The 27,641-nt window shown below is 37.3% G+C and overlaps 3 protein-coding genes across 7 annotated transcripts; 1 reads left to right on the top strand and 2 right to left on the bottom strand.

Annotated features, from left to right (window-relative positions):
• LOC103996622 (peroxisome biogenesis protein 16) lies at window positions 1–2,571 on the bottom strand. 4 transcript variants are annotated; one of them, XR_010491286.1, is made up of 9 exons: window positions 2,467–2,571; window positions 2,301–2,358; window positions 1,799–2,015; window positions 1,410–1,708; window positions 1,016–1,275; window positions 798–865; window positions 641–702; window positions 421–554; window positions 1–337 (listed from the first exon to the last, which is right to left on the bottom strand). XR_010491286.1 is itself a non-coding variant. In XM_009417564.3 (9 exons), exons 1-8 carry the CDS (start codon window positions 2,533–2,535, stop codon window positions 493–495), a joined length of 1,095 nt encoding a protein of 364 aa, XP_009415839.2. In that variant the 5' UTR covers window positions 2,536–2,571; the 3' UTR covers window positions 1–337; window positions 470–492. The 4 variants fall into 4 exon arrangements, 2 of the variants coding, with proteins under 2 accessions (XP_009415839.2, XP_064981867.1); XR_010491287.1 differs by having other exon boundaries at window positions 442–554; XM_009417564.3 differs by having other exon boundaries at window positions 470–554.
• An 8,932-nt stretch (window positions 2,572–11,503) lies between these two features.
• Window positions 11,504–20,079, top strand: LOC135622271 (hydroxymethylglutaryl-CoA synthase-like). 2 transcript variants are annotated; one of them, XM_065123970.1, is made up of 12 exons: window positions 11,504–11,679; window positions 12,385–12,491; window positions 13,283–13,415; window positions 13,664–13,807; window positions 13,935–14,093; window positions 16,092–16,165; window positions 16,244–16,319; window positions 16,423–16,478; window positions 18,699–18,786; window positions 18,866–19,006; window positions 19,096–19,245; window positions 19,681–20,079. In XM_065123970.1, exons 1-12 carry the CDS (start codon window positions 11,605–11,607, stop codon window positions 19,903–19,905), a joined length of 1,428 nt encoding a protein of 475 aa, XP_064980042.1. In that variant the 5' UTR covers window positions 11,504–11,604; the 3' UTR covers window positions 19,906–20,079. The 2 variants fall into 2 exon arrangements, with proteins under 2 accessions (XP_064980042.1, XP_064980043.1); XM_065123971.1 differs by lacking the exon at window positions 18,866–19,006.
• A 4,737-nt stretch (window positions 20,080–24,816) lies between these two features.
• Window positions 24,817–27,377, bottom strand: LOC135622270 (uncharacterized). The gene has a single exon (XM_065123969.1). It carries the CDS (start codon window positions 27,031–27,033, stop codon window positions 25,042–25,044), a length of 1,992 nt encoding a protein of 663 aa, XP_064980041.1. The 5' UTR covers window positions 27,034–27,377; the 3' UTR covers window positions 24,817–25,041.
• Between the last annotated feature and the right edge of the window lie 264 nt (window positions 27,378–27,641).

The raw sequence follows: 27,641 nt of genomic DNA, 5'->3' as shown, positions 1-27,641 counted from the left end.
TGAAAATTGCCTTTTTAGGTGATATTGCATGTGGCAAAGAAGGGCACATAACAAATGTCTCTATAGTATTAAAGTTACAGTTGCTGTGCCAAACAAAATTAACATAACAGAAAATTTTCAACAGATGGACATTTGCGCCATGCATCTTTCTAAGGTAATCTGGACCGAACAGCTTCTTCTTATTCAAGGTACTTTCTAAACCCACACTTGATCAGCATATAAGCCACCATAGTCTACATACAAAATTTGTGGTCTGGAAACAGAGATTTTTCCAAAGACCATATGTAGTTAGCCTAAGCATCTCAAATGCCAAGTGCACCATGTGCATTGGTGTAATCTGCAAGATGTAAATGAATGTGTTGTTTAACCAAAATAGCAAACTTCCTTTACCAAGGTGTTCAAGAAGCATGTTTCATGTACCAGAATAGCAAGCGAATCAACCTATCAAAATTATCTCAGTAGGACAGACCTCGGATGTCAGGATTTTCCTCCTCATGAACCTGATATATAAGTATAACGTGTTTGAACTCCAACGACAAGCTCTACAAATTTATCTGCATAAAAATTTAAACAAGGATAATACTAGTAGCTTGTTGAGGATAAAAACATTGACATGGAGCTAGAATGAAGAAACTCAAACCTGTGAGGAACCCAATTAGAGGAACTCGGCTTAAGTATCCATCAGTCTTCTCAAGACGGTGCCTGGAGAGAGAAGATGTAAGCGGCAAACCTAGACAAGGCAATAACGGTATAGAAAACTGATCAAAAGCCTGAAAGCAAGTGTATCATTAGCTTACTTTGTATACTTGGTAAAGAATGGATCCCTCATGATGTAAAGTGCCCACAACAGCTTTCGCCTTTTCAGCTATATGGCACAATTGATGCCAGTAAACAAAAACAATCACAGCGGTTTAATTCCAATAACATATGATCCTTTATACCAAAGTAACAAACAAAATTAATAAAAAAATAATTTTAATAAATGAAAAACCAAATTTATCTAAGCCACATTTACCTCATATTTCTCAGATGTAGTGAGTTGATAATATTTATCATCACTTCTAGGGCACCGAGTTGTAGAATATGAAAGAAAGCTCATTCCAGCTAGGTCCATGGCCAGTGAAATCAACCATGGTTTCCAAGATTGAATACCATATTTTCTTATAAATAGTACATATATGAGAGGTCTCAGAACAAAAAGCACCTCCCCTGTCACAAATAACCGACTGGAAAGCCCCTTCTGTAACCACAGGTTATAAAGTGTGGGCTTCCCAACTGAAAGAGCGGCAAGAAGAAGGACCACATCATAACTCCATATTACACATAAATTGTGTTAGAAAGAGTTACTAAATATCAAAAGCCAACAGCATTGCTTGCATGACCATGATAATCACATAAAAAAAATATACCAGAGGCCTTTGAACTCTTGCAAAGCTTTTTTGACCTCATTGGATCCGACACCATTTTTGCATTCTCACCAAACCGGCTCAATGCAGAAATGGCTCTTCCTTCTAGACTCTTAGGTATTGAGCCATGATAATCATGGATACAACCAGGCCCGTTACATCCACCAGGCTCTCTGGCATCCCCGATCCCTCCATTATAGACTTCTGGAGCAGCTTGCCTTTCATCCACGTTCACTGTTTCCCCACCTTGTAAGAGCATCTTGTATCCGCTATCACGAAAAGCAGCTAACCTCACGAATGCCCTGTACTACACCAAGGCAAGTCAGAGCCCAAAGAAGCAAATGTAAGCACCAAATCCCAAAAAAGATAAACATATGCCGCTACGATCTTACTTCACCGCCTCTGTGACGGCCAGGTAATTCCACTTGCGCCCTTCACCAGCAAACTGCTGGGTTGCAACCTCTACCACAGTCTCCGAATCTTTGATTATGGACAGGCATAAGGACCATGGAAACGTCGACTCTCCCAATCCACGAGGCGGTGTCTTCGTCGGGGCTGTATCGATTATGTGCTGGTTCACGGTACTGAGTATGCCCAAAAAAGCGTACACTGTGAAGGAAATACCAATCCATTAGCATGATTATCCAAAAATGGGACTTCTATCATAATTTAGCTTCGATATTCAACTGTTAACAAGTCCGAGACTTAAGCGCTCTCTTCTGTTGATCACTAGCTTATCAACCGGAAAAAAAATCTCTCCCTCGCAACAAGGGAAACCCCAAAAATAAACACTTCAGCGAGCAGCAGAAGTAAAAAAAACAAAGTATGGTATCAGTTCTCATAGACATCATAAAGTTAAAAGACGAGGAATATGTTACCAAAATTTCACAGCACCTGCTTCAGGACCGATCTCTGAATTGGAGAAGCGCTCCGGGAGAACCCACGTTATGCCCTAAGGGCAGCAAAATTCGTACTCGATTTAGCCAAAAACGGAAGGAGAGAAAGATCACTTTTGACACCAGATGAGGTGAAAGTAAAGGGTCAACGAGAGGGTTCTTACATTGGACAATGATTCGAGGAACTGGACGAACTCTCTGTTCTTCCTCACCCAGAGCTTGTAGGCCTCCATGGCGACGCCTCTTCCCACTTCCCCGCGACCACCACAAGTCCCTTTAATTGCGGACTTTCTTTCATATAAACCCCTACTTATATAGATATTTTTGTATGAGTTCCTTAAAAGAAACTATATTTCATTTATACCCTTATTCTAGTCAGTATTATCGAATAAACCCTTATAAATTGCTCGAATTACCTATAGATAGTTGTTTACTGGTCCTATCATTATTTTATGGAAATCAGTCCATATAAATCCCTCCCAATTAACTAAAATTTATATTAATTCCTCTCTATTTAAGTTTAGCATATATCTCTCGTCAAATTAAAATATATTTATTTATCTTATCCATCTCGTCTATGTATATTTTATTATCTTTTTATCTCGTAAAGGGATTATTCGACTTCTAAAATGTGTTCATATGCTATATAAAATGCAAAACAAATAATATTGTTAACACATCAACATCAACAGAAATCACGAATGCTCTTTTGTAATCACCTATGATCATCTTATAGAAACTATACTGTTACGCGGGCAATGCCCCGACTCGTGTCATTTCAGGAATTCCAAGAGCCATTCCTGCTTTAAAACCTGTGCATTGCCTACTTATCCATCGTGTCATTCGACAACTACACTCGCAAATCTTATCCATCTCACCTATATGACTTGTGATTGGAGGCGAAAAATGGAGCCCCACATGGAATTTACGTAATTGATGGTTCTACATCCAATCATAAAGTGAGTAGAGGTTGAAGCCACCATCCCAAGTCAATCTTACAATTCAAATTTCATTTCTCTTCCGGATAAAAGCTCTTAAAAAATTGTTTTTTTAATAATGAAAACTCGAAAATACCCCAAGTCAATTTAAAAAAAAAAAAGAAAAAGAAAGAAAAACTTGACTTTTGTTCTTGCATTTGACTTGCATGCTTCTCTACATTTCCATCGTTTTCTTGGAGGAATGAGGAACTCAATAGCTCGAGAATCCAGAATTAGTATTAATGGGTGTTTAATTTGCTTACAGATATAAATCTTTATAAACAATAGTTGCAAGCAAAGGAGGGTGTTGGTGTTTGATTGCTTGAAACTGCTATTTATAATAGCGCAAGAATTCAGAATTTACATTTAAGAGGGTGTTTGGTTATTTGCTTGCACCTATAAAAGTTACAAAGCAAAAGAGGGTGTTTAGTTGCTTGCGGTAATATATTTTTTATAAATGATAGTAGCAATTGTAAAAAAAAAATCGAGATCGAAAAACGTTTCATAAGTTACTAATCCGAAATAGATAAATATAGATGTGTTAGAAAAAAAATATACACATCTTTTTTATTATGTTAGAGACGAACTTTTATATTGATTATAAAGGGAATATTATATAAAATAATTTATAGGGAGACAACATCTGATTGTCTCCGACAGCCTCCCTTCGATCTTTTGTCTACATTGGTGCTAAGGGGGGAGGGATAACCCATAATCATTTATCTTAGACCCTTGCTCATGTGAGCAAACATGTGGAGGGGTGATATTATCTTTTCCTTCCACCTTGGACACCACGTGATGGTTACATGTCGGATGATGATTAGCTGATGGCATACTCCCTATCATTTGTCGCTCCCCAAAAGATGTGCTTTAGAGTTTTTACTAGGGGGATCCGAAGTGTAGCATCTTATTCATTCGATAGCTTATACCTCTTTGATCTATGATAAACCTGGTGACATGTTTAGTTCGTCCGGCATGTCTAGTCCACCGTGCTCTTCACATTATCTGGAACGTATTCATCTAGCAAATATGTTCAAGATCACCTCCTCCAATATTTGCTGGTAGTGATCTATTAACGACCTGCTAGTTATATCATCAAGGGATGTACATTAGTTGAATGAGGTTGGGTTTTACAACCACCACACCTCGGATAAAGGCAAGGGTTGAACTTCCAAACCTCCGTGCCTTAGCGGAGGCTAGGGTTGGATTTCCCAACCCCCAGACCTCAAGTAGAGTTGGGGGTTGGGCTTCCTAACCTCCTTGCCTCGAACAGAATCAGGGTCAAGCTTCCTGACCTTCGTGCCTCAAGCAAAAGTGAGGTTCAGATTTTCCGACCCCTATATTGCTAGTTACATATGCTTTGTAAGCCAATCATGTGAGTGATGACACGTGTGACATGATACACAATCTTTTTTGTTATTATTATTATTATATTTTTTCACTTCATATTATGTGATAAATATATGTTGTGATATCCTTAGATTTATACAATGAGAATTGGATCATGATGAGATCATAATAGTGAGACCAATTTGCTTATAAACATTGATCGCTAAATATTCTCGATCATAGGTTACTCGAGAGGGACATCCAGATAGCTAGATAAACCGGTGTGCTATATACCCATCCATGTGATGGAGGTAACTAATCTCATAGTTGCTTGTGTGGAGACACTATGGATATAGTGCAAGTGCTCATTGGAGAATGAGTTCACTGAATGATCCATTTATAGAATAGTAGATAGTTAATGATACCTCAACGTTAGACAATGATTCTGTGATCCCAGTTGCATATCTAGTCATTAGACTTGAGACACCAAATATACCTTGTTTGAGTATTATATTTTTTAATACTAGACTTATATGTTTGGAAGTTTCAAATCTAGAACAACCGGTCATCATGAGTGGTAGCCAATCTTACGAAGGCAATTAGGTGTCAACAGACGATTATCTACTCTCGGTATCATGAGAGAAATATCTCATATGTTTTCACTCAAGAAAATCTCTAGCCCCAAGGTCACTCAGGTCGTGATGAATCCAATAAAAGTAAGATTCATATTGAGAAAGAATGAGTTCTTCGAGAGAATCCAATTATAGTGAGACTTGGATAGATTTTGTATGGGCCTGATAGCGCCATGCCCGATATACGATCTTTGGGATATTATATGTACGAGGGACTATAGATACACAGCAACTGAAGGCAGACATATTTAATGAATTATATTCCATTGTACCGTATGGAGATTATAGTGTAGTGGCATAATACGTTCACAATTGATAAGTTAAGTGATTTATTATAAGGATAATAATTAACTGAGTTAGAAAGAGTTCTAATAAGTGCAAGTCACGACCACCTCGGTATTGGGTCTAAAGAGTCATATATATATAGTGGATGATGCGACGAATAGAGGATTGTATATGTGATATCCAATAAGCCATTGTTTTAATGGATCATTAAGAGAGACCCAATAAAGCTTAGAATGATTATTGGATAGAGATTCAATATTCATTAAGCTAGGGGTTATTGGATGGAGATTTAATACCAAAAAAGAAGGATTAGTTAGGGTTAGTTAAATAAGGCTCTCTATAAACAGGAGTTGAGACTAAAAGGGATTATAGACTACACCTTTGCTGCCACTACCTCCTTTATCTCGTACTTGTCCTTTCCTCTAATCGATTGCCCCCTCTTTGGTGTGAGAGGATAGCCTGATTCCTCTTTGAGGTTTGGTGGTGCATAAATGCGAAGAAAGAACATGCTGCGCGACGAGGTGTATCGTCACCATATCCGTTGTGTGGATCATCACTATAGAGGATTTTGTGAGAGTTCCTTCATCCACGGACTGAGATTTATAGTTATGGAGATATATGATCTCCGCTATGTGAGAATGTGTCAACCACTTTATGCAGTTACGCGATTTTTATTGCTTTCAAGTTTTACACTCCTGATCTTACACGACGATTCGATAAATTTAATTTTGGGAAATCAATTTTGGTTTTTATTTTTTACTATGCATGTGATGCTTTCTGTACTTTCCCAACAATGATATCAAAGCCAAGTTGCTTATGCAAAGATTAATTATTAAATGCATCTTGTGTTGAATCACATAAAATCGATTTTTGCATAAAGTAGTTGTGTTTGTTACTGATTACAGATTTGAACTGCATCTATTTTGACACTTTAAAATTTTCATCAACCATTGGTTTGTCATCAAAATAGTTGATAAAAACTGGGCAAAAAGGACGACATGTGTTGCAGCCCAACAACATTGGCAGAAGGCTGCTTACAGCCTTAGCTGAGAGAAGCACTTGCTGCCTCTCGGCCTAGCCAAGGGTTGCATGGCCGAGAGCAGCCTTGTTGTTCTCAGCTAGGCCGAGTAAAGCCCTTACGGCCAGGGTTTCTTGGTCGCCCAACCAACCCATATGACCAAGGTTTCGTAGCCGCTTGGGATACCCTGTGTGGATGCTGCAGATTTTCTCAAATTGGATTAAGGATTAATTCAAGTATTAATTAAATATTTTAATTAATTATTACGTAATTAGTGCATATATATATATATACATGTGATGTATGATGTTGATAGATGATCATAGGTCGTGTATGATGATATATATATATATATGAGAGATTATTATTAGGGCCTACGAGCCTCTCTCTCTCTTTTTCATTATATATTTGATACATATTTCTATCTCTCTCACTAATGTACCTCCCTTGATATGATCAAGATTTCTTATTGATGTGATATATATATTTTTGGGCTTACATGCCTATAATTAAGTTGTTATTGTACAAGATGACACAACATGAGTACGAAGGTGCTAGTGGAACCCTCGAGAACGAGACAGACGTTCGTCGGGCATCGAGATGCACCAAGGTGTCGACACAATAAATGAGATGAGATGAACGATCATTCGACATGGAGATGCATTGAGACTGCTATTCATATGGACTCTATAAGCCAATCACATAAGTGATGACACGTGTAATATAATACACACTCTTTTTTACTTATTATTTATTTAATATTTTTCTCACTTTATTGTATATTGCATATATTGTGATGTGAATGGATATGTGAAATGAGAATTGAATCGTGATGAGATCATGATAATGAGACCGATTCACCTTTAAACATAAATCCTAAAGAATCTTGGTCATATGAGAGGGACATCGAAATAACTAGATAAACTGGTATGCTATATACTTATCCATATGATGGAAGCGACCGGTCTCATAGTTGCTTGTGTGGGGACACTAGGTATACAATGTAGATGCTTATTGGAGAATAAGTTCACTAATCGATTCACTCACAAAATGCTGGGTAGTTGATGATACCTTATTGTCAGACAGTGATTTCATCATCCCAGTAGTGTATCTGGTCCTTAGACTTGGGATACTAAAGATGTCCTATATGAGTATTTTCACTATTTGATAATAGACTTATAGGCCTAGAAGTTCTAGATCTAGCAACACCGACTTTCGAGAGTGATAGCCAACCTTACGAGGGCTATTGAGTGTTGATAAAGGATCATCCACTCTTGGTGTCATAGGAAGAATATTCTATGTGTTCTTGCTAAGGCAAATCCTTGGCCAAGGTTATTTGGATTGAGAGATAAAAAGTTCTTCCGGAGAATCCGATTAGAACAAGACTCGAGTAGATTTCATATGGGTCTGACGACACTATGTTTGGTATATGATCTCTAGGATATTAGATGGATTATAGATACATGATAATTGAGGACAGACATGTCCAATGAATTGGATTCCTCTATATCGTCTAGGGACTATAGCGTATTGACCTAATATAGTCGATGTGTTGAGTGAATCATTATAAAGATAATAATTCACTTAAGCAGAAGGAGTTTTGACAAATATGACTTACAACCAGCTCGATATTGGGCTCAGGGGGTCACACTCATATGATTAGTATTGCAACGAGTAGAGGTTCAGATATGAGATATCCACTAAGCCCTTAAATTATTAGATCTTATGAATAAGATCCGATAAGAGATTATTGGGTAGAGATTTACTAATCCAAGAGGCTTTGGTAGTTAGATGAAGTTAAATTGATAGGGGACCTCTATAAATATGAGGGAACCAAAGGACCATAAGCTAGACCCCTTTTGGCTAAGCTAGACCCCTTTTTGCTATTACTCCTCTCTTCCTCGGTCAACAACCCCCATGGACAACACGAAGGGTTAGTACCTATGTGGTGCGCATGGAAAGAATGATTGTGCAGCGATTTGAGGAGTGTTTTCATAGCTCCTACCATATGGATCACCATTAGAGAGGAGGACAGTTAACCTCCTTCATCCTCTCCCATAGATCTATAGGATTTCAGGAATATACAATCTCTTTACGTGACATATCTTTCATATATGTATAGTTTTTCGATTTTATGATTTTTACACACTAATCTTCGTATAACAATGAAACATTTTTTTTATAAAAAAATTAAGATTTTATTTTTTATTTTTCTGTTGCGCATGTGATGCTACGTTAGATTTCTCGATAGAGACTGAGATCATTTGCACGAAGACCGAGGTCGAAAGAGATTTTCTAATATAATCTCTTCAATACTCTAGATAGTAACTCAAGTTATATAAGTGCAGGTAGTCTAAAAATATAAACTCTTTTTTTCATTATGGTATAGATAAGCCTTTATACTTGATCATAGATAATTTATAATTGCCTCGAACAATCTTCTCTTAACTTACTTAACTTACTTAATCCTTATCCTTATCCAACTAGATAAGTATTAGTGATTAGCTAATGATCAACTTCCTATCAATTGTATTAAAAATAAATGATGGGATGGATGTTAGGTGAAAGGGACACCTGCATTACGGAAACGTTTTCCGAACCGGTCTTTGGAGCCGTGCAATTCGGACACCTGCATTACGGAAACGTTTTCCAAACCGGTCTTTGGAGCCGTGCGATTCTTCCCATCTACCGTTGTCTCCAGTCCAATCCACCATTCAAACTAATAGCTTACCAGAGTCAGTTGTTTTAACCCACTTGTCCACGTTTCCTTCGTGGATGCTATATATATATATATATATATATATATATATATATATATATATATATATATATATATATATATATATATATATATATATATATATATATAAAATCGACGTGAATACCATGCTGAGAGTCAATTCTGCGACATGAATGTCAAGGAACATATCCATACTCTGCTGGGGTAATCTTATTGTTATGTCAATTATGCAGCATGCGGTTGGTTGACGTCAACTTATCGGTGGGGAGGGAGAGAACGTGAAACACGAAAAGAAAGTCCCAAAAATTAATAAAGAGAAAATATATTATAAAACTAGTGTAAGATGTAACTTTACTGGATAATTTTCTACCTATAATCATCAAGAAAATTAAATTAGTTTTTATATGTAAAAAAATTAAGACCTTAAGTTTTTTTAACTCAATTATAATTCTCTTGTATATCGTCTTATATAAATTTAACAAAAAATAAACTCTTTCCATATTTATTAAAAACCCTTTAAGACCACCTAAGATATCTTTTTTTTTTTTGTTCCCCGCCGAGCATTACGATTCGATATGCATTTATATGAACAAATCCTGATTTTTTAAGCAAATTTTCGTACTTGAATTCTAATTAAATCGAAATCCTAATTCACAAAAAAATTAAATTTAATTATGACTCCCGGATAATTAGAGCCTCCTAAAATATCTATCAACTCTAATAGTTACTAGGGATAAATGCCAGCAGATGATCTATATGATCCTCTTCCTTTACAAGTCATAGATCTTCTCAATTAATCTTTAAAATTTAAGAACCTCAAAACCAACATAAAATTTTTGAGTTAGATTATTTCTTTATTTCACATCGAATAACTCCAAACCAAAACATAAACTCACATAATAACCATACCTCTGTCACATAACTTAAGAATACTAAAGTATCTTCTCACATTTTATATTCCCAAAAAAAATATAAAGATACATGATATATTTATAAAATAATTAAATCTTAACTTTTAGAAACTTTTTTCTTCACAATGAACTTTTCATAATAACATACTCCAAAAATCTAACTCAATAAATTATTGTCCTCTTACCGAAACATTTACCATATATGTGTACTAAGAAAATAAATAAGACTAACCGTCCTTATCGACAGGCATCACACATGAGGCTTCATGGATAGGAGACAATTAGTAGATGTAGCTGATGATTGTCCCTTAACATCAAGTTTTCAAATCCAATCACCTCGTACATCTTTATAAATTTCTTACTAATTACGCTATTAAACATCTCAAGCAACTTATACGAGTTCCACTTATTGTTATCTATCAAGGTAGAGCAAGTTTTCATATCAATAAAAGTACGTTTCGGGTCCAAAAATATCAAACCAGCACTTGTCATAAAATATCCCCATACTTTTCCTCATTTATTAGTCTCCCTTATTAGTGTTCTTTCTTTTTCTTGGCCATTCTTTTCATATGCATACATTTACTTTTTTTTATCACATCAAATCGTGTGCTAACCTATTTTTTCTATTAGTTAACTCAATCAGGTTAGACTTTCATTTTACTGTGATGCTATAAAATTTTCAGTTTATTTTATATTTAAGAATATACTATATATATATATATATGTATATTATGATCCTAAATCAAGGATAAGAGGTTTGACCAGGTCAATGTCCAGCCATCGGAAATCGAACAACAGGGAAGCCATGCAAGCAAGCGGTGGTAACCACCGGACCTTGAAGTGATGACGCTTTGTTAGTACATGCCACCGAACCACTAGTCCCGGCCACGGATTCCCACCCACGCCACCACAAGTTGGAACCTCGCTCGGTAGGAAGCCTGAGTTCTGGGGACGTGGGTCCCGAGTCATTTAAAAGGGACCCACGAACTTGGAAGGCGGACATCCCGAAGGAATCGACACGGGTTCGTCACGTGGGCGCACCAAAACAAAATGTGACAGTTGGCTGTGTCAGTTGAAAACGTTCTTAATGCTCCACCTACCCCGTTCTGCTTGATACATACCGTCCGATATCGATCCGACGGGTGTGAAGACGGCCCGACTCACGTGCCGAGGCCCTCGATCCGGGCACAGCGCACGACCGCCCCCCTGCTGATGGCTCTGTTGTGATTAGAGCCCGATTTGGTGTCGGGAGTCGGAAGGAACCGTGGGAGATATAAATACAAGGGGAGACGCTACTCTCCACGAACTTCGCATATATCTTTCGGCTCTGCAGGCGCTTCGCTTCGAAGAGGCGTTTGCGTCGGCCGAGAGAGGGAGGAAGAAGGAAAAGGAATACTTGGTATTGTGGGGATGGATTCTGGAAAGGTGAAGGATGTGGGGATTCTTGCGATGGACATTTACTTCCCTCCGACTTGCGTCCAACAGGCATGGATTCGAGCAGATCCTCTTTCCGCTAATTCGGCTGCAGCTAGGATTGATGCTATTTTTCGCTTGAGCTTGCTACGTTCTTCTGCCTCGTTTGATTGCTCGATCGAGTTGGTTTTGGGATTTTGATCCTTTTTTTTGTCTTGTTTTAAACCTTTCATTTCGGTCAATTTGGGGCCGCGGAGATGGGTTTGTTTTAGGTGGATTGAGAAGTGTAGGTTAAATTTTGTGGTTGATCTTGAACTTTGCCTTTTGAAGAGGCTACTTCGAGTGAAAAAGGTGTGAAATATGGGTGGATTTTTACTTTTTTTTAGGGCTCTTGTTCGATCTAACTCTTTGTGTGTCCACTTGCTTTGAGTATATACCCTTTGGATGACACTGCTTGGTGTATGCCATCAAAACCTGGCGCGACGTTGAAAATTGAAACAACACAGGTTTTGTCGGAACATATCCGGAGGCACAAGGAATATATTAAGGAGGAGTTTTAAAGAAGGAATTGTAAAAGAAGGTTAATAGATTGTTTATCATATCGATCTACTTAGTTGTGCGCTTTAGTCATGGTAAATAGTAGAAGTCCCTTTTAATTTTAATTTTCTCATCATAAATTATCGGAGGATTTTTTCAATTTGGCGTCAAAATGTTTTTGTTACACGGTATCTCATTCTTGGTGTAAATGTCTGAAAATACTAAGTGTGCTCATTGCAGGAAGCACTGGAGGCTCATGATGGGGCGAGTAAGGGGAAATACACAATAGGTCTCGGCCAAGAATGTATGGCCTTCTGCACAGAAGTGGAAGATGTGATCTCCATGAGGTAACTGGCCCTCTGGTCTGTTCTTCTTCCACCAACTAACATACGAACACTTGTTAGACAGAGATGGGACCACCTAATGTTTACCTGGAAAGTCTATGTACTAGAAGACATAGCCACTGAAAAGACGAAGATGAAATATTGCTACCATGTTCTCTGAAGGTTTTAGGTTAGTTTTGACATCATAGGTCACTTTGTAGGATCCAAAGCTGAAAAGTGTAAACACAGGAGCAAATAAAAAATTTACACTTTCATGGTGATATTGAATTATCTTCATCACTCAAAGAAATAGAAGAAAGGATGCTGGCACTGTTGAATCGAAAAATGATTGGAATAATTTCGTTTATTGATTATGTTCTAATGTATAAGGGAGGCTATGTACTATATTTTCACCTTTCATATATGTAACCTTTAACTTTTTATACATCTAATGAATGATACACTTATCTTGACATACATATCTCTGTTTTTCTTAATAAGTTATTTATCTTCATAATTTTGTGATATTTTAGGTTTTTCTCCTCTCCGCCTTTCAAATGTCATTGTCCATGTTATCGTGGCTGTTTCCATATGGTGGAATTAATTCCTTTGATTTTGTTATTACTTACAATTATGTTCTTTGAAATCCTTGCTGTGCCTTCCTTTCTCTCCCGGTTTTTGTTAATATATTTACCACTTGACTGGTAAAAGATGACGCATCATGTCTCTAATTTTGTAGGAAATACATATTAATCTGTTTTCTGATTTCTGTGTAATATATTCAGATTGGAATTTTAATTAAGGGTTCTTTTCAGCTTGACAGTCGTTACTTCTCTCTTAGAGAAATATCAGGTTGACCCAAAGCAAATTGGCCGTCTGGAAGTTGGTAGTGAGACAGTGATAGACAAGAGCAAGTCAATCAAGACGTGGATAATGCAAATATTTGAGGTATGTTCTACATCTGTATGACAGGCTTATTTAATCTGCTAATATCTAATCATGAACAACATTGATCAGAGAAAATTGGACAATGTATTTCTAGCATTTGCATTTGCTTAGGCTAGAATTATAACTGGTCTCGGATGATTACATTTTGTATCTACTGGTATATCATTTATTTTTTTGCTTAAATCAGTCTAGCTTAAAATTTTCCCTCACTTGCTGTTGGATTCCCAAATATTTACTTGAAAATACAGGAATCTGGTAATACTGATGTTGAAGGAGTTGACTCAACGAATGCATGCTATGGTGGAACAGCTGCTTTGTTCAACTGCGTGAACTGGGTAGAAAGTAGCTCATGGGATGGGCGCTATGGCCTGGTTGTTTGTACGGATAGTGCGGTATGATCATATTGGTCCTTTTAAATACTAAATTCATTTGAAATTCTGTCACAATTATCTATTTTGGGAGTATATTTCGTGATGTGTGGAGATTGTTCCACACTTACTGGATCTTCTTTCCCTTTAGGTTTATGCAGAAGGGCCAGCTCGTCCTACTGGGGGTGCTGCTGCTATTGCAATGCTGATTGGACCAAATGCTCCAATTTCTTTTGAAAGTAAATTCAGGGGAACTCATATGACTCATGTTTATGATTTTTATAAGCCAAATCTCGCAAGTGAATACCCGGTTTGTTACCTTTCCGTCCTCCTTTTATTTCTCACTTAATCCTGTTTAGTCACCATCCACTCTGATTTTTTTCTTCTCCTGTCTTCTATTTAAACTATGTGAATTTAGTATAAGATTTCTCTAATTTCTTCTTCACAAGTGACTCTGCACAAATGACGTCATAAATTATCAACAAAAGCTTTTGGGTTTTTTCATCTAAAGATTAATATTTCAGATCTGAGCTTTCTTATTTTCTTTTTAGACAGTTTCTGTGGTTCTTCCCTGAGGTGCATATGATACCAAGTAAAATTTGCAATTGCTGCCTCCGGCCATGTTTTATTTTGTGTGCTTTTCATTTTTAGTTTTTCTGTTATGCCAAATCATTTATCACGAGAGTACAAGACATAAGGTATGATTTAACTCTCTCTACTAATGTCTGCCATTTTAGCTGAACAATCAACTCACTTGTGAGATGGTACAATAAGGACATCCTTAAAGATATAACAGCAGCTGGTGGATGTCTTAATGATATTGAGTTATATTTTTGTCTTAGTACTTAGTAGTATTTCTGTTACCTATCATCTTTAGCCAAGTTGATTATCTACTTGACCATTGACCTGTAGGCTGTTATCTTGTACACAAGGACACTTGCCCTTTGGATTTTTATTTTTCTGCAATGTCTTCATTGTTCTCATTGCCAGCTCTTTCAAAAGAAATCTTCAACTTCATGCAGTCAAAACTTGAAATTGTTGGTCTTTTCGACAGAAAAATCAGGGGCTACAAACAAATAATTCAAGTCTCAGCACCAGACCCAATGCTGGTCTTGCCTCAGGGCTTGGTAGGGGATGCATATGGTTTGGTATGCTGCTGTACCAGTTGGTATCAGATAAAATCAATTTTATAAAGAAAAAAAGAAAAGAAAAAAATGTGAGAAAGGAAAAAATCACCTCTTTGTTTGTCTTCTTCCTATATTTGGTTCCCTAGGCTTATCGATATTTATTCATGATAAGTTGGTCAATTGCGATAAAAAAGTGTCATTGCCAGACTGCAATGCCAGTCCCCTTGCAAATCAGCAGGGGATGGTTATGGTCTGGTATGCCTTGTGTACCAGCTGGTAGCAGCTGATTACAATTGGTACAAAAAGAAGCACCTCTTCTCTCAATCTCTTCTTTGTTTTGGCAACCCAAGTCTATTGTGATAAAATTCATGGTACGATGATCTGTTGCAACTTTTGTTGCATAAGATTGGGACCCACAAGGACTTCACGGCAGCACTGGACTGGGCAGTTCACGAGGTTGGTTCCTCATATGGTTTGTCCCTGAACCAAGGAAATTGTGATGCACTGATTATAATAGTGCAGCTTGTTTCAGCTGAAGTTTTATTCTTGGTAGGAATTCAGACTAGTACGTACTGCCCTTTCTGGGTCTGGTATACTTCTAATTAACTATCCTTGCTACAGACAATGTTTGCTCATGTAAATATCATGCAGCTGTTGTTGTCTTTATTGTGAGGAACTTATGTAAATTTGTAATGCATACAGGTAACTTGGTATCTGAGTTTGCAAATTGATATTGAGGGTCTTCCAATTGTAAATTATGTTTCCTTGAATAAGTTCAAGATTCAGATTGGACCAGGTTAATGTGTTTGAGACGTTGCTTGCTAGATTATTTTTGAGGTAAATGAGAGTGCAAATTTTCTTAGATAGCAAATTCATGACACCTGAAATCATAGGAATTACAGCATATTCGACCCGTAGACATGGATAACATCTACCAAAAATTTCTTTACTACTTGTACCTCCTATGATGTACAATCTGACTAAATATTAGTTGTTATCATGAAAAGTTGTGAGCCAAGCTAAAATTTATTGAGGCCTTGATGAACCTTATTTATGTTATGATTTTTTTGTTGCAGTTGGTTCTCAATGTTGAGTATTAAACATTTTTATTGGGATGTAGGTTTGGATGTAGAAGGTTCTCATACTTTGCATTTGTTGGTTTTCTTATTATGCCCATCTAGGTTGTTGATGGAAAGCTATCACAGACATGCTACCTCATGGCTCTTGATTCTTGTTATAAATGTTTTTGCAGCAAGTAAGTTGTGGCTGATTGTAACAATAATGTGCATTTCCTTGGGTCCAAACTCAAACTGATTCATGATCATGTCATCAGGTTTGAAAAGTTTGAGGGAAAGCAATTCTCAATTTCTGATGCGGATTATTTTGTTTTCCATTCTCCCTATAACAAGGTATAGCTGTTTTTCCTTCTTTGACAACACATATATATATCTTCAAATCACAGAAATTTTCAGGTCTTGCTGAATAACTTTTTTCCTTGATGTGTTACAACAGCTTGTGCAGAAAAGTTTTGCTCGTCTCTACTTTAACGACTACTTGCGCAATTCAAGGTTAGTTTCTTCTTGTCAACTTTTATCCTTATCTTTTGTTAATCAAACTGTAAGGAAAACTTATCTGCTTAATATTTATTATATTTGAAGTGTTTATCATTTAAAAAAATTTCATACAAAATTTTATATTGTTGTTTCAAGATGCATTTGGTGTTCTATAAAAATGATTAAATGAAAATTTAACGAGCTCAACAGATTTATGTCTTGTCATTGATTCATAAAGTTTATATTAATTTTAATATATACTATGTGGTCTCTATAATACTATATTAAAAAATTGGTGTTTAGTTTTAATCAATGGATATATCTCATTTGTTGCCCCAATAATGCTTATTTAGGACAGGCATTTAATATAAGTCAAAAATTGTTAAACAAGTGATGTTGTGGTGATAAAAGCTTATGAAAACAAGATTGTAACTTCCTAAGCAGTCTAGAGATTGTTTGGGTGGTTACCTTGTCTATGAATTCTGTTTCCATTTTTTTGTTAGATCACAAGGTCTCCATAAATATTGTCTTCCTGGTCTTAAGGCTGGAAGGTGATTGCACAGTTGAAGATGGACCTTGCAGTTGTTGTATGTACTCATTTCAAACCACATTTCAAGATTTAGGTCACATTTTATAATATGGATAAACACGGAACACCAACCAGATCCAGCCACTTGGTGACCTGCCCACAATCAGCATGTGTGAACCTTGTGATGACTATCAGACCCTTGTGTTATTCTGTCGGAAGTCGAAATGTAACTGAAGCGGTGGGTTGATTGGCTGCAGTCAATACCATTGGACACCAGCCAACAGATCTTCATTGCGCTCTTACCACAATGAACTTCAATGTGTGGACTGACTTGATTCTACTTCTTGGTCACCTTATCCAAAGCTATAAATTCCAAGCCCAATTATGAGAACTGTCCAAGAATCTTTTTTCCCATCAATCTCCTATGATCTAGATTGTTTAGGCATTAGAGAGGTTTTGCTGGTGGACATACACTTGTTTTTTTTGTGTCCATCAATCTCCTATAATCTAGATTCTGAGAACCAACAATCTGCAATTTGTAGAAAAGGGTTTCTGAAAACTAACAATTTCAGTCTTGTAATTATGCTTGCACTGAGAAATAAGGTTTGCTGTGAAACAAATTGAACATGGATTAATTTTGAAAATCATATTTTTTTTGACATTTTATTAGTGGATATAAATTTCATTTACAACTATCAAATGGATATTGGTTTTTAATAATATTTATGTAAGTCGACAAAGATGGAATCGGATGTATGATCACTATGGCTTTTTGTTGAATTGAAGCTGTAAATGGATGAAGATAGTATGAATTTGAATTTGTTAGCAACAATAGATAAATTGCTATTGTGAGTCTGTTGATGGTACTTGTTGGAAAAGAAAACAAGGATAACTATAAATAATTTAATATTGATTATTACCTAAAATTATTTTGAAATTCAATTACATAAACCTTTGTAATTCTTCTCCCTATCTGAACCATCAAACATGCTTAATGTTAGCCCTTTATCCTTCATTTAGAAAGGGCCAAAATGCTGCTTTTAGCTTTCTGAGGATATCACGTCTAAAGAACTTGAGTAGCTGAAACAAGGGCACTGAGAGGATGATCCTTCTTTTTTATCTTCATTTGTAGTCTAAGGTTAAGGAAGCTCATCTGTGGTGTGGTTTGACAAGTCTGAGTATACGATGTGGAGGAGGAAGAAGGGTCTCTGAATGTATTAACTGAAACCAGTTGTGAGAAAGTTCATGTTGTCTTTAAGGCAAGGGAAGAATGTAGGCTTCGATTGAGCTAAATCTAAAACCTAAAAGATTGATAACACAATCCAAACTGTCAAAACTTGAGGCCCTGTTGATACTTGTTGCTGTTGAAAGTCAGTAATTGACTGTATACTTTCTTGGTCTTTTATCTATCACCTTTAATCTTTTAACTAATTGCACATGTGAATATCTTTTCATGTCAGTTCTATTATTTGGAGAACTATCAGATTATTTGTGACACCTTGGTGTAGTGGAAAATTGCAAAGTGTCTTTGTACCTTGGTTATGAAGTACAATCATCAGCTCTTCTTTGTTTATCCTTTTTTTAACCTAAGCTTAGGTTTATTCTGAAGCATTTTGTTTTGTCTTTTTTTTCATTGAATGTTCACATTCTATAAGGTATAAATTTATTCCAAGTTCCTAATTGTACTATTCCTTGTTTCTCATTAGTGTTGTCGAGAAGGATGCAAGGGAAAAGCTGGAGCAGTTCTCTAATCTGACTGGTGATGAAAGCTATCAAAGTCGTGAGCTTGAAAAGGTCATTCATCTGCTGCTTAAAGTTGAGACCTTATCATTAATGTTTATTTGCTAATTTTTTTTTCTCATAAACTGTTTAGGTTTCTCAGCAAGTTTCAAAGCCTTTATATGATGCGAAAATTCAACCATCTACTTTGCTGCCAAAACAAATTGGGAATATGTACACTGCATCTATTTATGCTGCATTTGCATCTGTTATCCACAACAAATATAGTACTCTGGTGATGTTATCATATTTCTTTGTGTTGTCATATAAATAATTATATATATGATATAAGCTAATGACCTTAGTTTTACATCGTATATGCAGATGGGCCAACGGATTGTAATGTTCTCATATGGCAGTGGCCTATCTTCCACAATGTTCTCCTTCAAGCTTCAGGATGGTCAACATCCATTTAACATATCAAACATTGCTACCGTTCTTAACGTATCAGAAAAGCTCGAGAAGAGACATGTGGTATGTTTTTTGTCATTGAATTTGGTTATAGATATCCTCCGTGTTGCTTGGCATGTATAAGTTCAAGTATATTCATTATGCCCTCTCTATATTCTGTTGTTTCATCATATCTATTCATCGTGAAAACGCTTGAACATCTTGTCCGGACAGGATACCCTTGCATCATGACATTTTTTATTCTGCCAGTTCTACCTATTTATATTTGAGTCTCTCCTGTTTTGCCCTCTACTTTGAGAAACCGAATAACCTGGAGTGGATCGATGATACAGTAGGTAGATTGCTCAATGTTCAAGTGATCTATATTTTGTCGTGTTTCAGTTAGGTAGAATGCTTCACTGTTGTTTCTTTTGGTGCTAGTGTCACTATTTGCATGTGGTCATTATTTATATTTCTGGTTAACTCAACTACTGTGTTTCTCTTCTGTTTCTTATTCAGATTCCACCAGAAAATTTTGTGGAGACATTGAAGCTGATGGAGCATAGATATGGAGCCAAGGATTTCGAAACAAGCAAAGATACAAGCTTACTGTCTCCGGGAACCTTCTATCTCGTGAATGTGGATTCCATGTACCGGAGGTATTACGCCAAGAAGGGCACAGAGGAAGCTACGAGTGCCAAAAGTTTCAGCGTCAAGAACGGCTCTTTGGCCAATGGCCACTGATGGCGTGCTTCCAAATTGGGGAGGCTGGTGAGGAGCCTGCCAATGTCGTTCCTTGTTGGTTCTTCTGATGCTCATGTCATTATTGTGCTAATCACTCGATGAATCTGAATTATCTAGTGAATAATTTGGTTGAGCTATTTATTTCTAGCCATTATATTTGGTTTATTCGGACAATGCTGGAGAATCACTGTGCCCCCATCTTATTACTTAGCTCTAGCTATCTCGAATCGTCATTTATCAGTAGTGTCTCCTTAATAATCCCGTATAAATATAATTTTACCTTGTGTTCTGATTTGATTGAAAGTCGCCACTATTTTAGGTTTACAGGGATTAGGAACGATGGATGCTTGAGCATGTAACCTACTCAAAATACATATTTTGTGACCTATTGAGCATGTAACCTACTCAAAAGAACGATGGATGCTTGAGCATGAAAAAAAAAGATATTATTTGATCGGTTTTAAGTATGATATTATTCCCTATAACATTTATTCTAATTTTATTTTTAAGCTTTTATTTAAAAATATGGAATACCTTTACTAATGATATGTTTTAACTTGTTTAATTTCCAAAATTGCATATAGCTTGGGTGTTTATCAAATATCTATCCAAATTGTTCGATTGATTAAAAATTTGGGGATATATTATTTTCTTCCCCCATATATATATATATATATATATATATATATTATGATGGACGGTTGTGATCGGAGGGTTGTCGATAAGACCACAAAGGATTCAGGCCGTATTATAAATGCCTATATATATATATATATATATATATATATATATATGGTAGGATGGACGGTTGTGATCGGAGGGTTGTCGATAAGACCACAAAGGATTCAGGCCGTACTATAAAAACCTACTTTGTCGGGGAAGAGTCGGTTGTGGGTGCGCCTACCAGATTCTCGTCTCGTCTCTTTGTTGCTCCTTGGGTGCACTAATCGTCTCTGCTTTAGCTCCCAAAGCACTGCAACTGGAGATCTCGCTCTTCAAGGTCGGAATAATCTCCTCCTCTCTCCCTCTCCTCCTCCCCCACTTATTTCTGCTTTGGTTTCTATTGTCTTGCCGCCTGCCGAATCTTTGCCAAGCAGCAACTCAACTCATTAGATCTAGCTTGTGCCTCTATAAGTCGTTCTGAGTGTGCTATTTAACCTAAAAAGAAACCACATTGTCTTTGAAATTAGCTTTTTTTCTTGTTGCTGTCCCAAATGTTAGAACTCTGCAAGCTAAGCATTCAAATTTTTAACAGAACTCCGTGCTAACCATACAAGTCACGGAATAATATTACGATACTAGCTACTGTTTGTCTTTAATATATCGGTACTGATTTCTCTTCAGGTGAATAATAAAAACAAGACCAATGCAATTATAATTTTCTTTTGAATTTTCGTATCTAGCGGGTGCTTGATATGTTCTCTAATTTACTATTTCCGTCTTGTATTATTTAACATGTTTTGGCAAAAGAAAGTCCTGATTGAATTGTCTCCAATTTTTTAAAATGGAATCGTAATCTTCTTTTCTGTGCTATCAACTTTGTATGTTTACAATCAAACTTTAACAATAACCAAGGTTTTATTTACCTACGTCTTTTTGTTGATAATGGTTAAGAACCATGTTCATAAGATCTAAAAAAAGATAAAAATTAATAAAATAGTTTACTTATAAATAATTAGGTCACAGAGGATTACAGAAGAGAACAATCTAAGATACTGTGAACATGTTAAAAGAAAACCTGTACCTATTGTCGTTAGTCAAGATGAATCAACTAGTATCATTGGGACAAGAAGAGGTAGCGTCCGAACTAATAAATAGTACTAATAATAATTTAAAAAAAAGAATGCTTTTGATTTAACAAGACGTGTCTGGTATTCATTGAAGAAAAAGTTTCATATAGCTGATCCTAAATAGTTGGATATTATTGCTTAGTTTATGTTGTATCTTAGTTAATAACAACTAATGGATGTGAACTTCATTCTTCTTTTCTACATGGTTGTGCACATAATCTGTCCTAGATGAATCCCATGGAGTTGATTGTAGAAGAGATGTTCATCGATGTTTTTTTTGTCTCTATGCATAAAGATGGATAGTTTATTGTTTTTTTCTCTACAAAAATATGTATCATCTTGTTCATTTAAGTTTCTATAAAGAAATCATATTTTAAAGAAGAACCTAGATTTCTAGTGTTTATGTGCATAAACATTTACACAATTTTTTTGAGTACATGATCATGATGTTAGTAGAATTAAAAGAGGAACTGATGCTCGGAATAAATGCTCTACTTCTTTATGATCTTTCACATGGTTGTATACATAGTCTGTCCCATGAAACTTTATAGGAGTTAATTGCAGAAAAAAAACTGATTTGGATCACTGTTTACTATTTGAGCTTTGCTTTTGATCTGTTTCTTTGAGGAAATTATGTGGTAAAGTAGAAGTCAAATGTCTAGTGCTTGAATGCATAAACATTGATCCGTATAGGGCATGGGTTCAACGATTCGTCAATCCAATACCACTTCTCAGATGGAAGTTTTGGTAGAGAGAGATATTGCTGGAAACAAATGTAAAACCGAAAGGAAAACAATGTCTATTGCTCATAAGATTAAAGTGCCTACTACAAGGGCTAAGCAACAGAATAAAAGCAAGATAAAAGACTTACAAATGCGTAAGAACATAGGTTGCCTTTGGATAGCACTCGGGTGCTGTCGACAAGTTGACGATTGCAGTTGGTTTTGGTCTTCTCCTTTCTTGTTGTTGGAACTTCCTTCTAAGGTTTGGACAGCGAATAACAAGCTTTGGGACTTCTTACAGCGGCTAGACGTAGCTTTGATGAAGGACTTTGGCTATTGGAACTTGATGGAATCTCTGCTGCAACGTTGCTGTAGTAGGCTGGGAGGAAGAAGGATGAAGGTCTGCCGACAATGGAGGAAGTAGGCTGTTGCTCTTCCTTGAACTCTCATTCTCCCTTCTTCTTCTTGCTGCTATTGAAGGCCTCTTTGCAAGCTATAAAGGCTGACAACAACTCAAAAAAGATCTCTGTAGCAAGGTGGCTACAGGTAGGAGGAAGGATTGTTGAATTTGCAAACTCCTTCCTCTCTTTCTCTTCTCTCTTCTTAGCTTCGGGCTGGTTGGGAACTCAAGAGGAGGCACGACTTGGATGCCTTCAAGAGGGCCGCAACCCTTTAGATTTATAGGATTGAGGGCGTATAAAGTCTTAATTTGATTAGTACTTCTCTTTAGTTCCTTGTAGTCGTTGAAGTCTTTTATTGTATATTACCCTGGTTGGATAGGGGCTGCCCTAATCTTGTTCCTACTAGGATTGAGATTGGGCTGACTTGACTCAGGTCTCTGAGCTCAAGATTGGGTTTGGTCTTGGTTTGGCTTGATCATGATCGAAGTGGGGTCTAACTAGAACTCCAGTTGGGCTGAATTGGAGTTTGGCTCGAACTCAACTAGATCGTCCCTGATCAAACATGCCCAAAATTTTTTGACTAATTGATGAGGATGATAGTGAGATTAACATGACATGAATGTTCGTGGAAGGCTTAAATGATTTCACATTGACAATAATTTTCTAAATACTTGTAATTTAGCAACTGGTTCATGGATCAAAGATGAATGCACTAACTTGAGTTGAACTTGGCCAAGCTTGAGCTAGGCCTGGCTTGCTTGATCTCAGCTAGTTGACCTTCTCTTTGGAAAATCATGGAGCCAAACACCATGGTATACCAACCATAATGATTCAATGCTACTGATATGTTGGAATCACAAGCATACTGATAAAATATCAACATCTTATATATTTTTAGATATTTTTCTCAATGGTCTACCAAGGTAAACCATACCATAGATTGACAATTCAGTACATAATAATTTGATTAGATTTCAGCAAAAGTACTGCTACTAATGTTTTATTCCACAATTAAGAAGTAATTCTTGGCTGAGCTCTTAAGGTTTCAAGATCATAATTTTAGCTGTTGGAGTTGTAGGATTTTAGGTTGCTGAGATGCTGACATGGTTAACATTTGATTGAACAGTTCGAATTAATATCATTCCTTCTTTTTGGCCAAGGCCTGGTGTAAAAAAGATAACACCATTGAATGAGGATAAATCATGTAAATTTCAGTGGCTTTGGCAAGACTGGGGAAACCTAAATCTGTTCCTGATCCTTGTTTATTTCCCCATATTCTTGTAGAGGAAAACACAAGAAGAATAGTCTAATTTTAGCGCCTAGCTGATTTGCTGCTCCATGTGCTCTGTGGATATTTCAAGTAAAGTGTTTGATGTTTTCACTAGATGAGGCTGATTATAAGTTTAATCATATAATCTTATACCTTATCATTAAATGGATGTTTTGGGGCCTTAGCGATGATCCAGACTATTTTCCTGTGAATGATTATGCTTATCCCCCATTATCTAACCGGTCAACATTGACCCATCTTATTTTTATATCATATCTAGTATTTAGAGTTTGCCTTGATTTGGTACTGCTCTCGCATCCCACACCAAAATAGTGCTGACTAAAAATTTAATTATATAATCATATGCCTTTATCTTTATCACTAAACGGACATTTTGGGGCCTTACCTAATGATCTAAACTATTTTCCACTCACCGATGATGCTTCTCCCCATTATCTAACTGGTTGACATTGACCCCTCTTATTTTTGTATCATATCTAGTATTCAGAGTCTGCCTTGGTTTGGTACCGCTCTCGCATCCCACACCGAAATAGTGTTTTACCCCTGGATGTGCATGCAACTGTTGTGCCTCAACATATTCGGGATTCACAAGCATAGTCCTTGAATTGGCGAATGTATTTCTTTTATCCAAGGGCACCAAACTAAGAATTACAAGAACTAAATTGCATTTAGTTTACCTTGACTAGTTTATGATAAAAAAAGTTCAATTGAGAAATAAGGTCCCTCAAATAATTTATTTGATTTGGTCATGCACAATTGTTTACATATCCAATTCTTTGACCCAGAGAAAAATAGTGAGTAGATGATTCACATTATTCATCAAGATACCATTATCTGAACATGGTAGCACAGTAAAAGAATGTATCCCCAATTCTATGTTGACAGTTCAAGCAGAAAGCATAGTCAACTACAGAAAATTCAGCTCATTCACATTAAACCTCAACTGTTTTCTGATTCAAAGCCAAATATCTCCACCTTTCCTTCTCAACAAAATCTGCATCTAGGAACTTAGCAACAAAAGTCCAGAGTTTGTAAGCATCCTCAAAGTTAGTGAGGAAGCTAAGGGAAGCATTTAAGACATTTATTCCCATAGTAGTTTTTTGTTTCTTTCTGTTTCCTGCAACTGTTATTTCACAGGCTCTTCTCTCCAAAACTTTATGTTTCTCAGCTTCATATTTGTCTGGGAAGCATATATTGTTTAGGAACCCACAACTAAGAGAAATGTTGCTTCTATCTGCAAGCTTTTGTACAAGCACAGGCTCGATCTTCTCTCCTTTCCAGTCGAAGATGTTGAAAGCTATTGCAGGTCCCCTGTCAAATTTTACTTGTGGACCGTAGATCCTAACTAGGGAATGACCACTTTCAGAGTGAGGATGCTGCAGCTTAATCAAAGCAACGACTAACCAGTTGGTGATGCATCTCAATCTGTTGCTGATGAGTAGCAGACCTAGAGAGTCTGCATGATCCAATCCTCTGCACACAATCTCCATGCTCTTGTTTGCTTCAGCAGTGATCGTGCTCTTTTCTGCTTGCACGGAGAGGTTGCATTCTAATTCTACAATACCCGATGATTCTTCATTATCATCTCGTGCTTTGGAACTCTCCACCTGCTCGGATCTCTCAACTTGCTTTTGTTTTTGTGTAGAAGCAAATTCTCCAAGCACATTATCTATAGCAGCAGAGTCATTACCGATATGTGTGGGTATTGGACCAGAGAACGAACTGATGGTCTCAATATCGTCTTCGTCGAATTGGTTTCTAGAGGAATGGCCATCCAAATCTGTTCCTGAATAATCATCAGTCAGCTGTGACAGCCTTCTTGATGGGATGATGCTCACAATTCCGATACTCCTGGCTATTGTAGATGACTCCAATGCTGCAGTGCTGGACTTTTTGATGAAAATCCCTGCAAAACCAGATGGGTTCTCACCAAACACTTTGAAGAAAGAGCAGATGATGAAGTCTGGCTGGATCAGCGAGAGCCCGAGGGTGTCCAAGTCCTTTGGCCCCAGAGCACATGCATCCAGCACCACTTGCCACCCATGTTCTTTAGCCACAGTCATCCATGAATACGGATACCTGGCTCCAGTAATCCTGGACTGAAGTGGAAACACAAACAGTCCTCTTCTTTTCTTCTTTCTCTTGCTCAGCTTCTCCATCAATTTATCAGAATGAATCCGGAGGCTTGGCCAGGAGAAGCTAGCAGACATGACTTTGGCTCCTCTCCTGTAAGCGCTCTTAGTCATCGCATATATGGCCTCGCTCTCGTAATCATACACACTCAGCAGCCCCTTGTTGGCATGAAAGGGATAGGATTCTGCCAACAGCCTGAAAGCAGTGGTTCTGTTGGCAGTGCAGATCATGCTGTATGCACCATCCAGTATGTTGAGGAAATGCATGATCCTTTTCCTGATTGCTGATTCCAGAGCAGTATCTTGATTCCCGTACTGCACTTGAGATTTCAAGCTTGCTGACTTGTAAGCGATGCTGAAATATGGAGGCTGCAGCAGGCCTGAAGGCTGAGGATCACCAGATGTGGATGCTCTCGAGGAGTGCACTTGTGCATGGGAGAAGAGGCTAAATCCAGTATAATCGAGGCAGACATGATCAGAAAGGTGATAATATTCACTGTTCCTGATTCGGTCTGCTTCTTCTGTCTCACCGTACTGTGGATACACTCTGATAAAGCCGGACAAGGCATCAGGGAGGGGAGGCAGGCACTCATGGTTTGTGAAGTGGGTGTTTGGGAAGATGGAATCCTTCGTCAGCTTCGCAAAATTCATCCGTGAGATTCCAATGGTGGTGGTTCTTGCGTGGTGCATGGTGGTGCTGGACTCGACCAGGCCAAGAAATGGCACCGGACAGCAGCCATGGGTGCATGCCTCTCCGATATCCCTGATGCAAGGAGATTGAATCTCTATCATTATCTTTCCCACCTTGTTCTTTCTTGTAGCTTTCTTTGTCTCTTCCAGAAGCCTTTGGTAGCCTTTCAAGGTGCCAATGGATGAGGAAGAACATGACAACGTTTCGTCGGTGGGAGGGAAGAGACTGTCATGGATATGATCGGAGTCCCGAAGAAGACAGCTTTCTTGCCACAGGCCTTGGACTCTGACATTTCATGAGGCTCTCATGCCCTTTTTAACACCCCAACTGCTCAATTAATCAACAATTTTGGGTACCTTGACTTCCAGACGGTAATCATACACAGGTTTGACTGGCTCTTTTGATCTTTTGGCTATGGTCCACCTCTGTCCATGGAATTATAGGTGCCTGCATGGACCATCTCAGTCTTGGGAGAGAAAAGCTGCTTGCTGCCATATGTAACCGTGTTCTTTGCACTCTCATTAAATAAAGATGTGCAAGTTGGTCAGGTCTAGATATTAGATTGCAGATGCTAACCGATGTAAGATTACCGGCACAAGTGAACAAAGGTGGTCATTGTGAGGGACGGCTGCAGGCAGGCCTCGATGGGGACGGCTAGCCTAACGCAGAAAAGGCTACAAGTTGCTTCCTTTGTTGAAGGATTGCTGAT

This window comes from Musa acuminata, chromosome BXJ2-9 (assembly GCF_036884655.1).
Source record: "Musa acuminata AAA Group cultivar baxijiao chromosome BXJ2-9, Cavendish_Baxijiao_AAA, whole genome shotgun sequence".
In the NCBI taxonomy this organism is placed as follows: domain Eukaryota; kingdom Viridiplantae; phylum Streptophyta; class Magnoliopsida; order Zingiberales; family Musaceae; genus Musa; species Musa acuminata.
This window is presented reverse-complemented; position numbering and strand designations above follow the sequence as displayed.

Coding starts and splice junctions, on each gene's coding strand:
- LOC103996622 (XM_065125795.1), bottom strand. CDS start 2,535: ATGGAGGCCTACAAGCTCTGGGTGAGGAAGAACAGAGAGTTCGTCCAG. Junction 2,359..2,466: donor TCCTCGAATCATTGTCCAAT/GTAAGAACCCTC, acceptor TGCTGCCCTTAG/GGCATAACGTGGGTTCTCCC. Junction 2,016..2,300: donor AGAGATCGGTCCTGAAGCAG/GTGCTGTGAAAT, acceptor TTTCCTTCACAG/TGTACGCTTTTTTGGGCATA.
- LOC135622271 (XM_065123970.1), top strand. CDS start 11,605: ATGGATTCTGGAAAGGTGAAGGATGTGGGGATTCTTGCGATGGACATT. Junction 16,166..16,243: donor TATAAATGTTTTTGCAGCAA/GTAAGTTGTGGC, acceptor TCATGTCATCAG/GTTTGAAAAGTTTGAGGGAA. Junction 18,787..18,865: donor AAAGTCGTGAGCTTGAAAAG/GTCATTCATCTG, acceptor TAAACTGTTTAG/GTTTCTCAGCAAGTTTCAAA.
- LOC135622270 (XM_065123969.1), bottom strand. CDS start 27,033: ATGATAGAGATTCAATCTCCTTGCATCAGGGATATCGGAGAGGCATGC.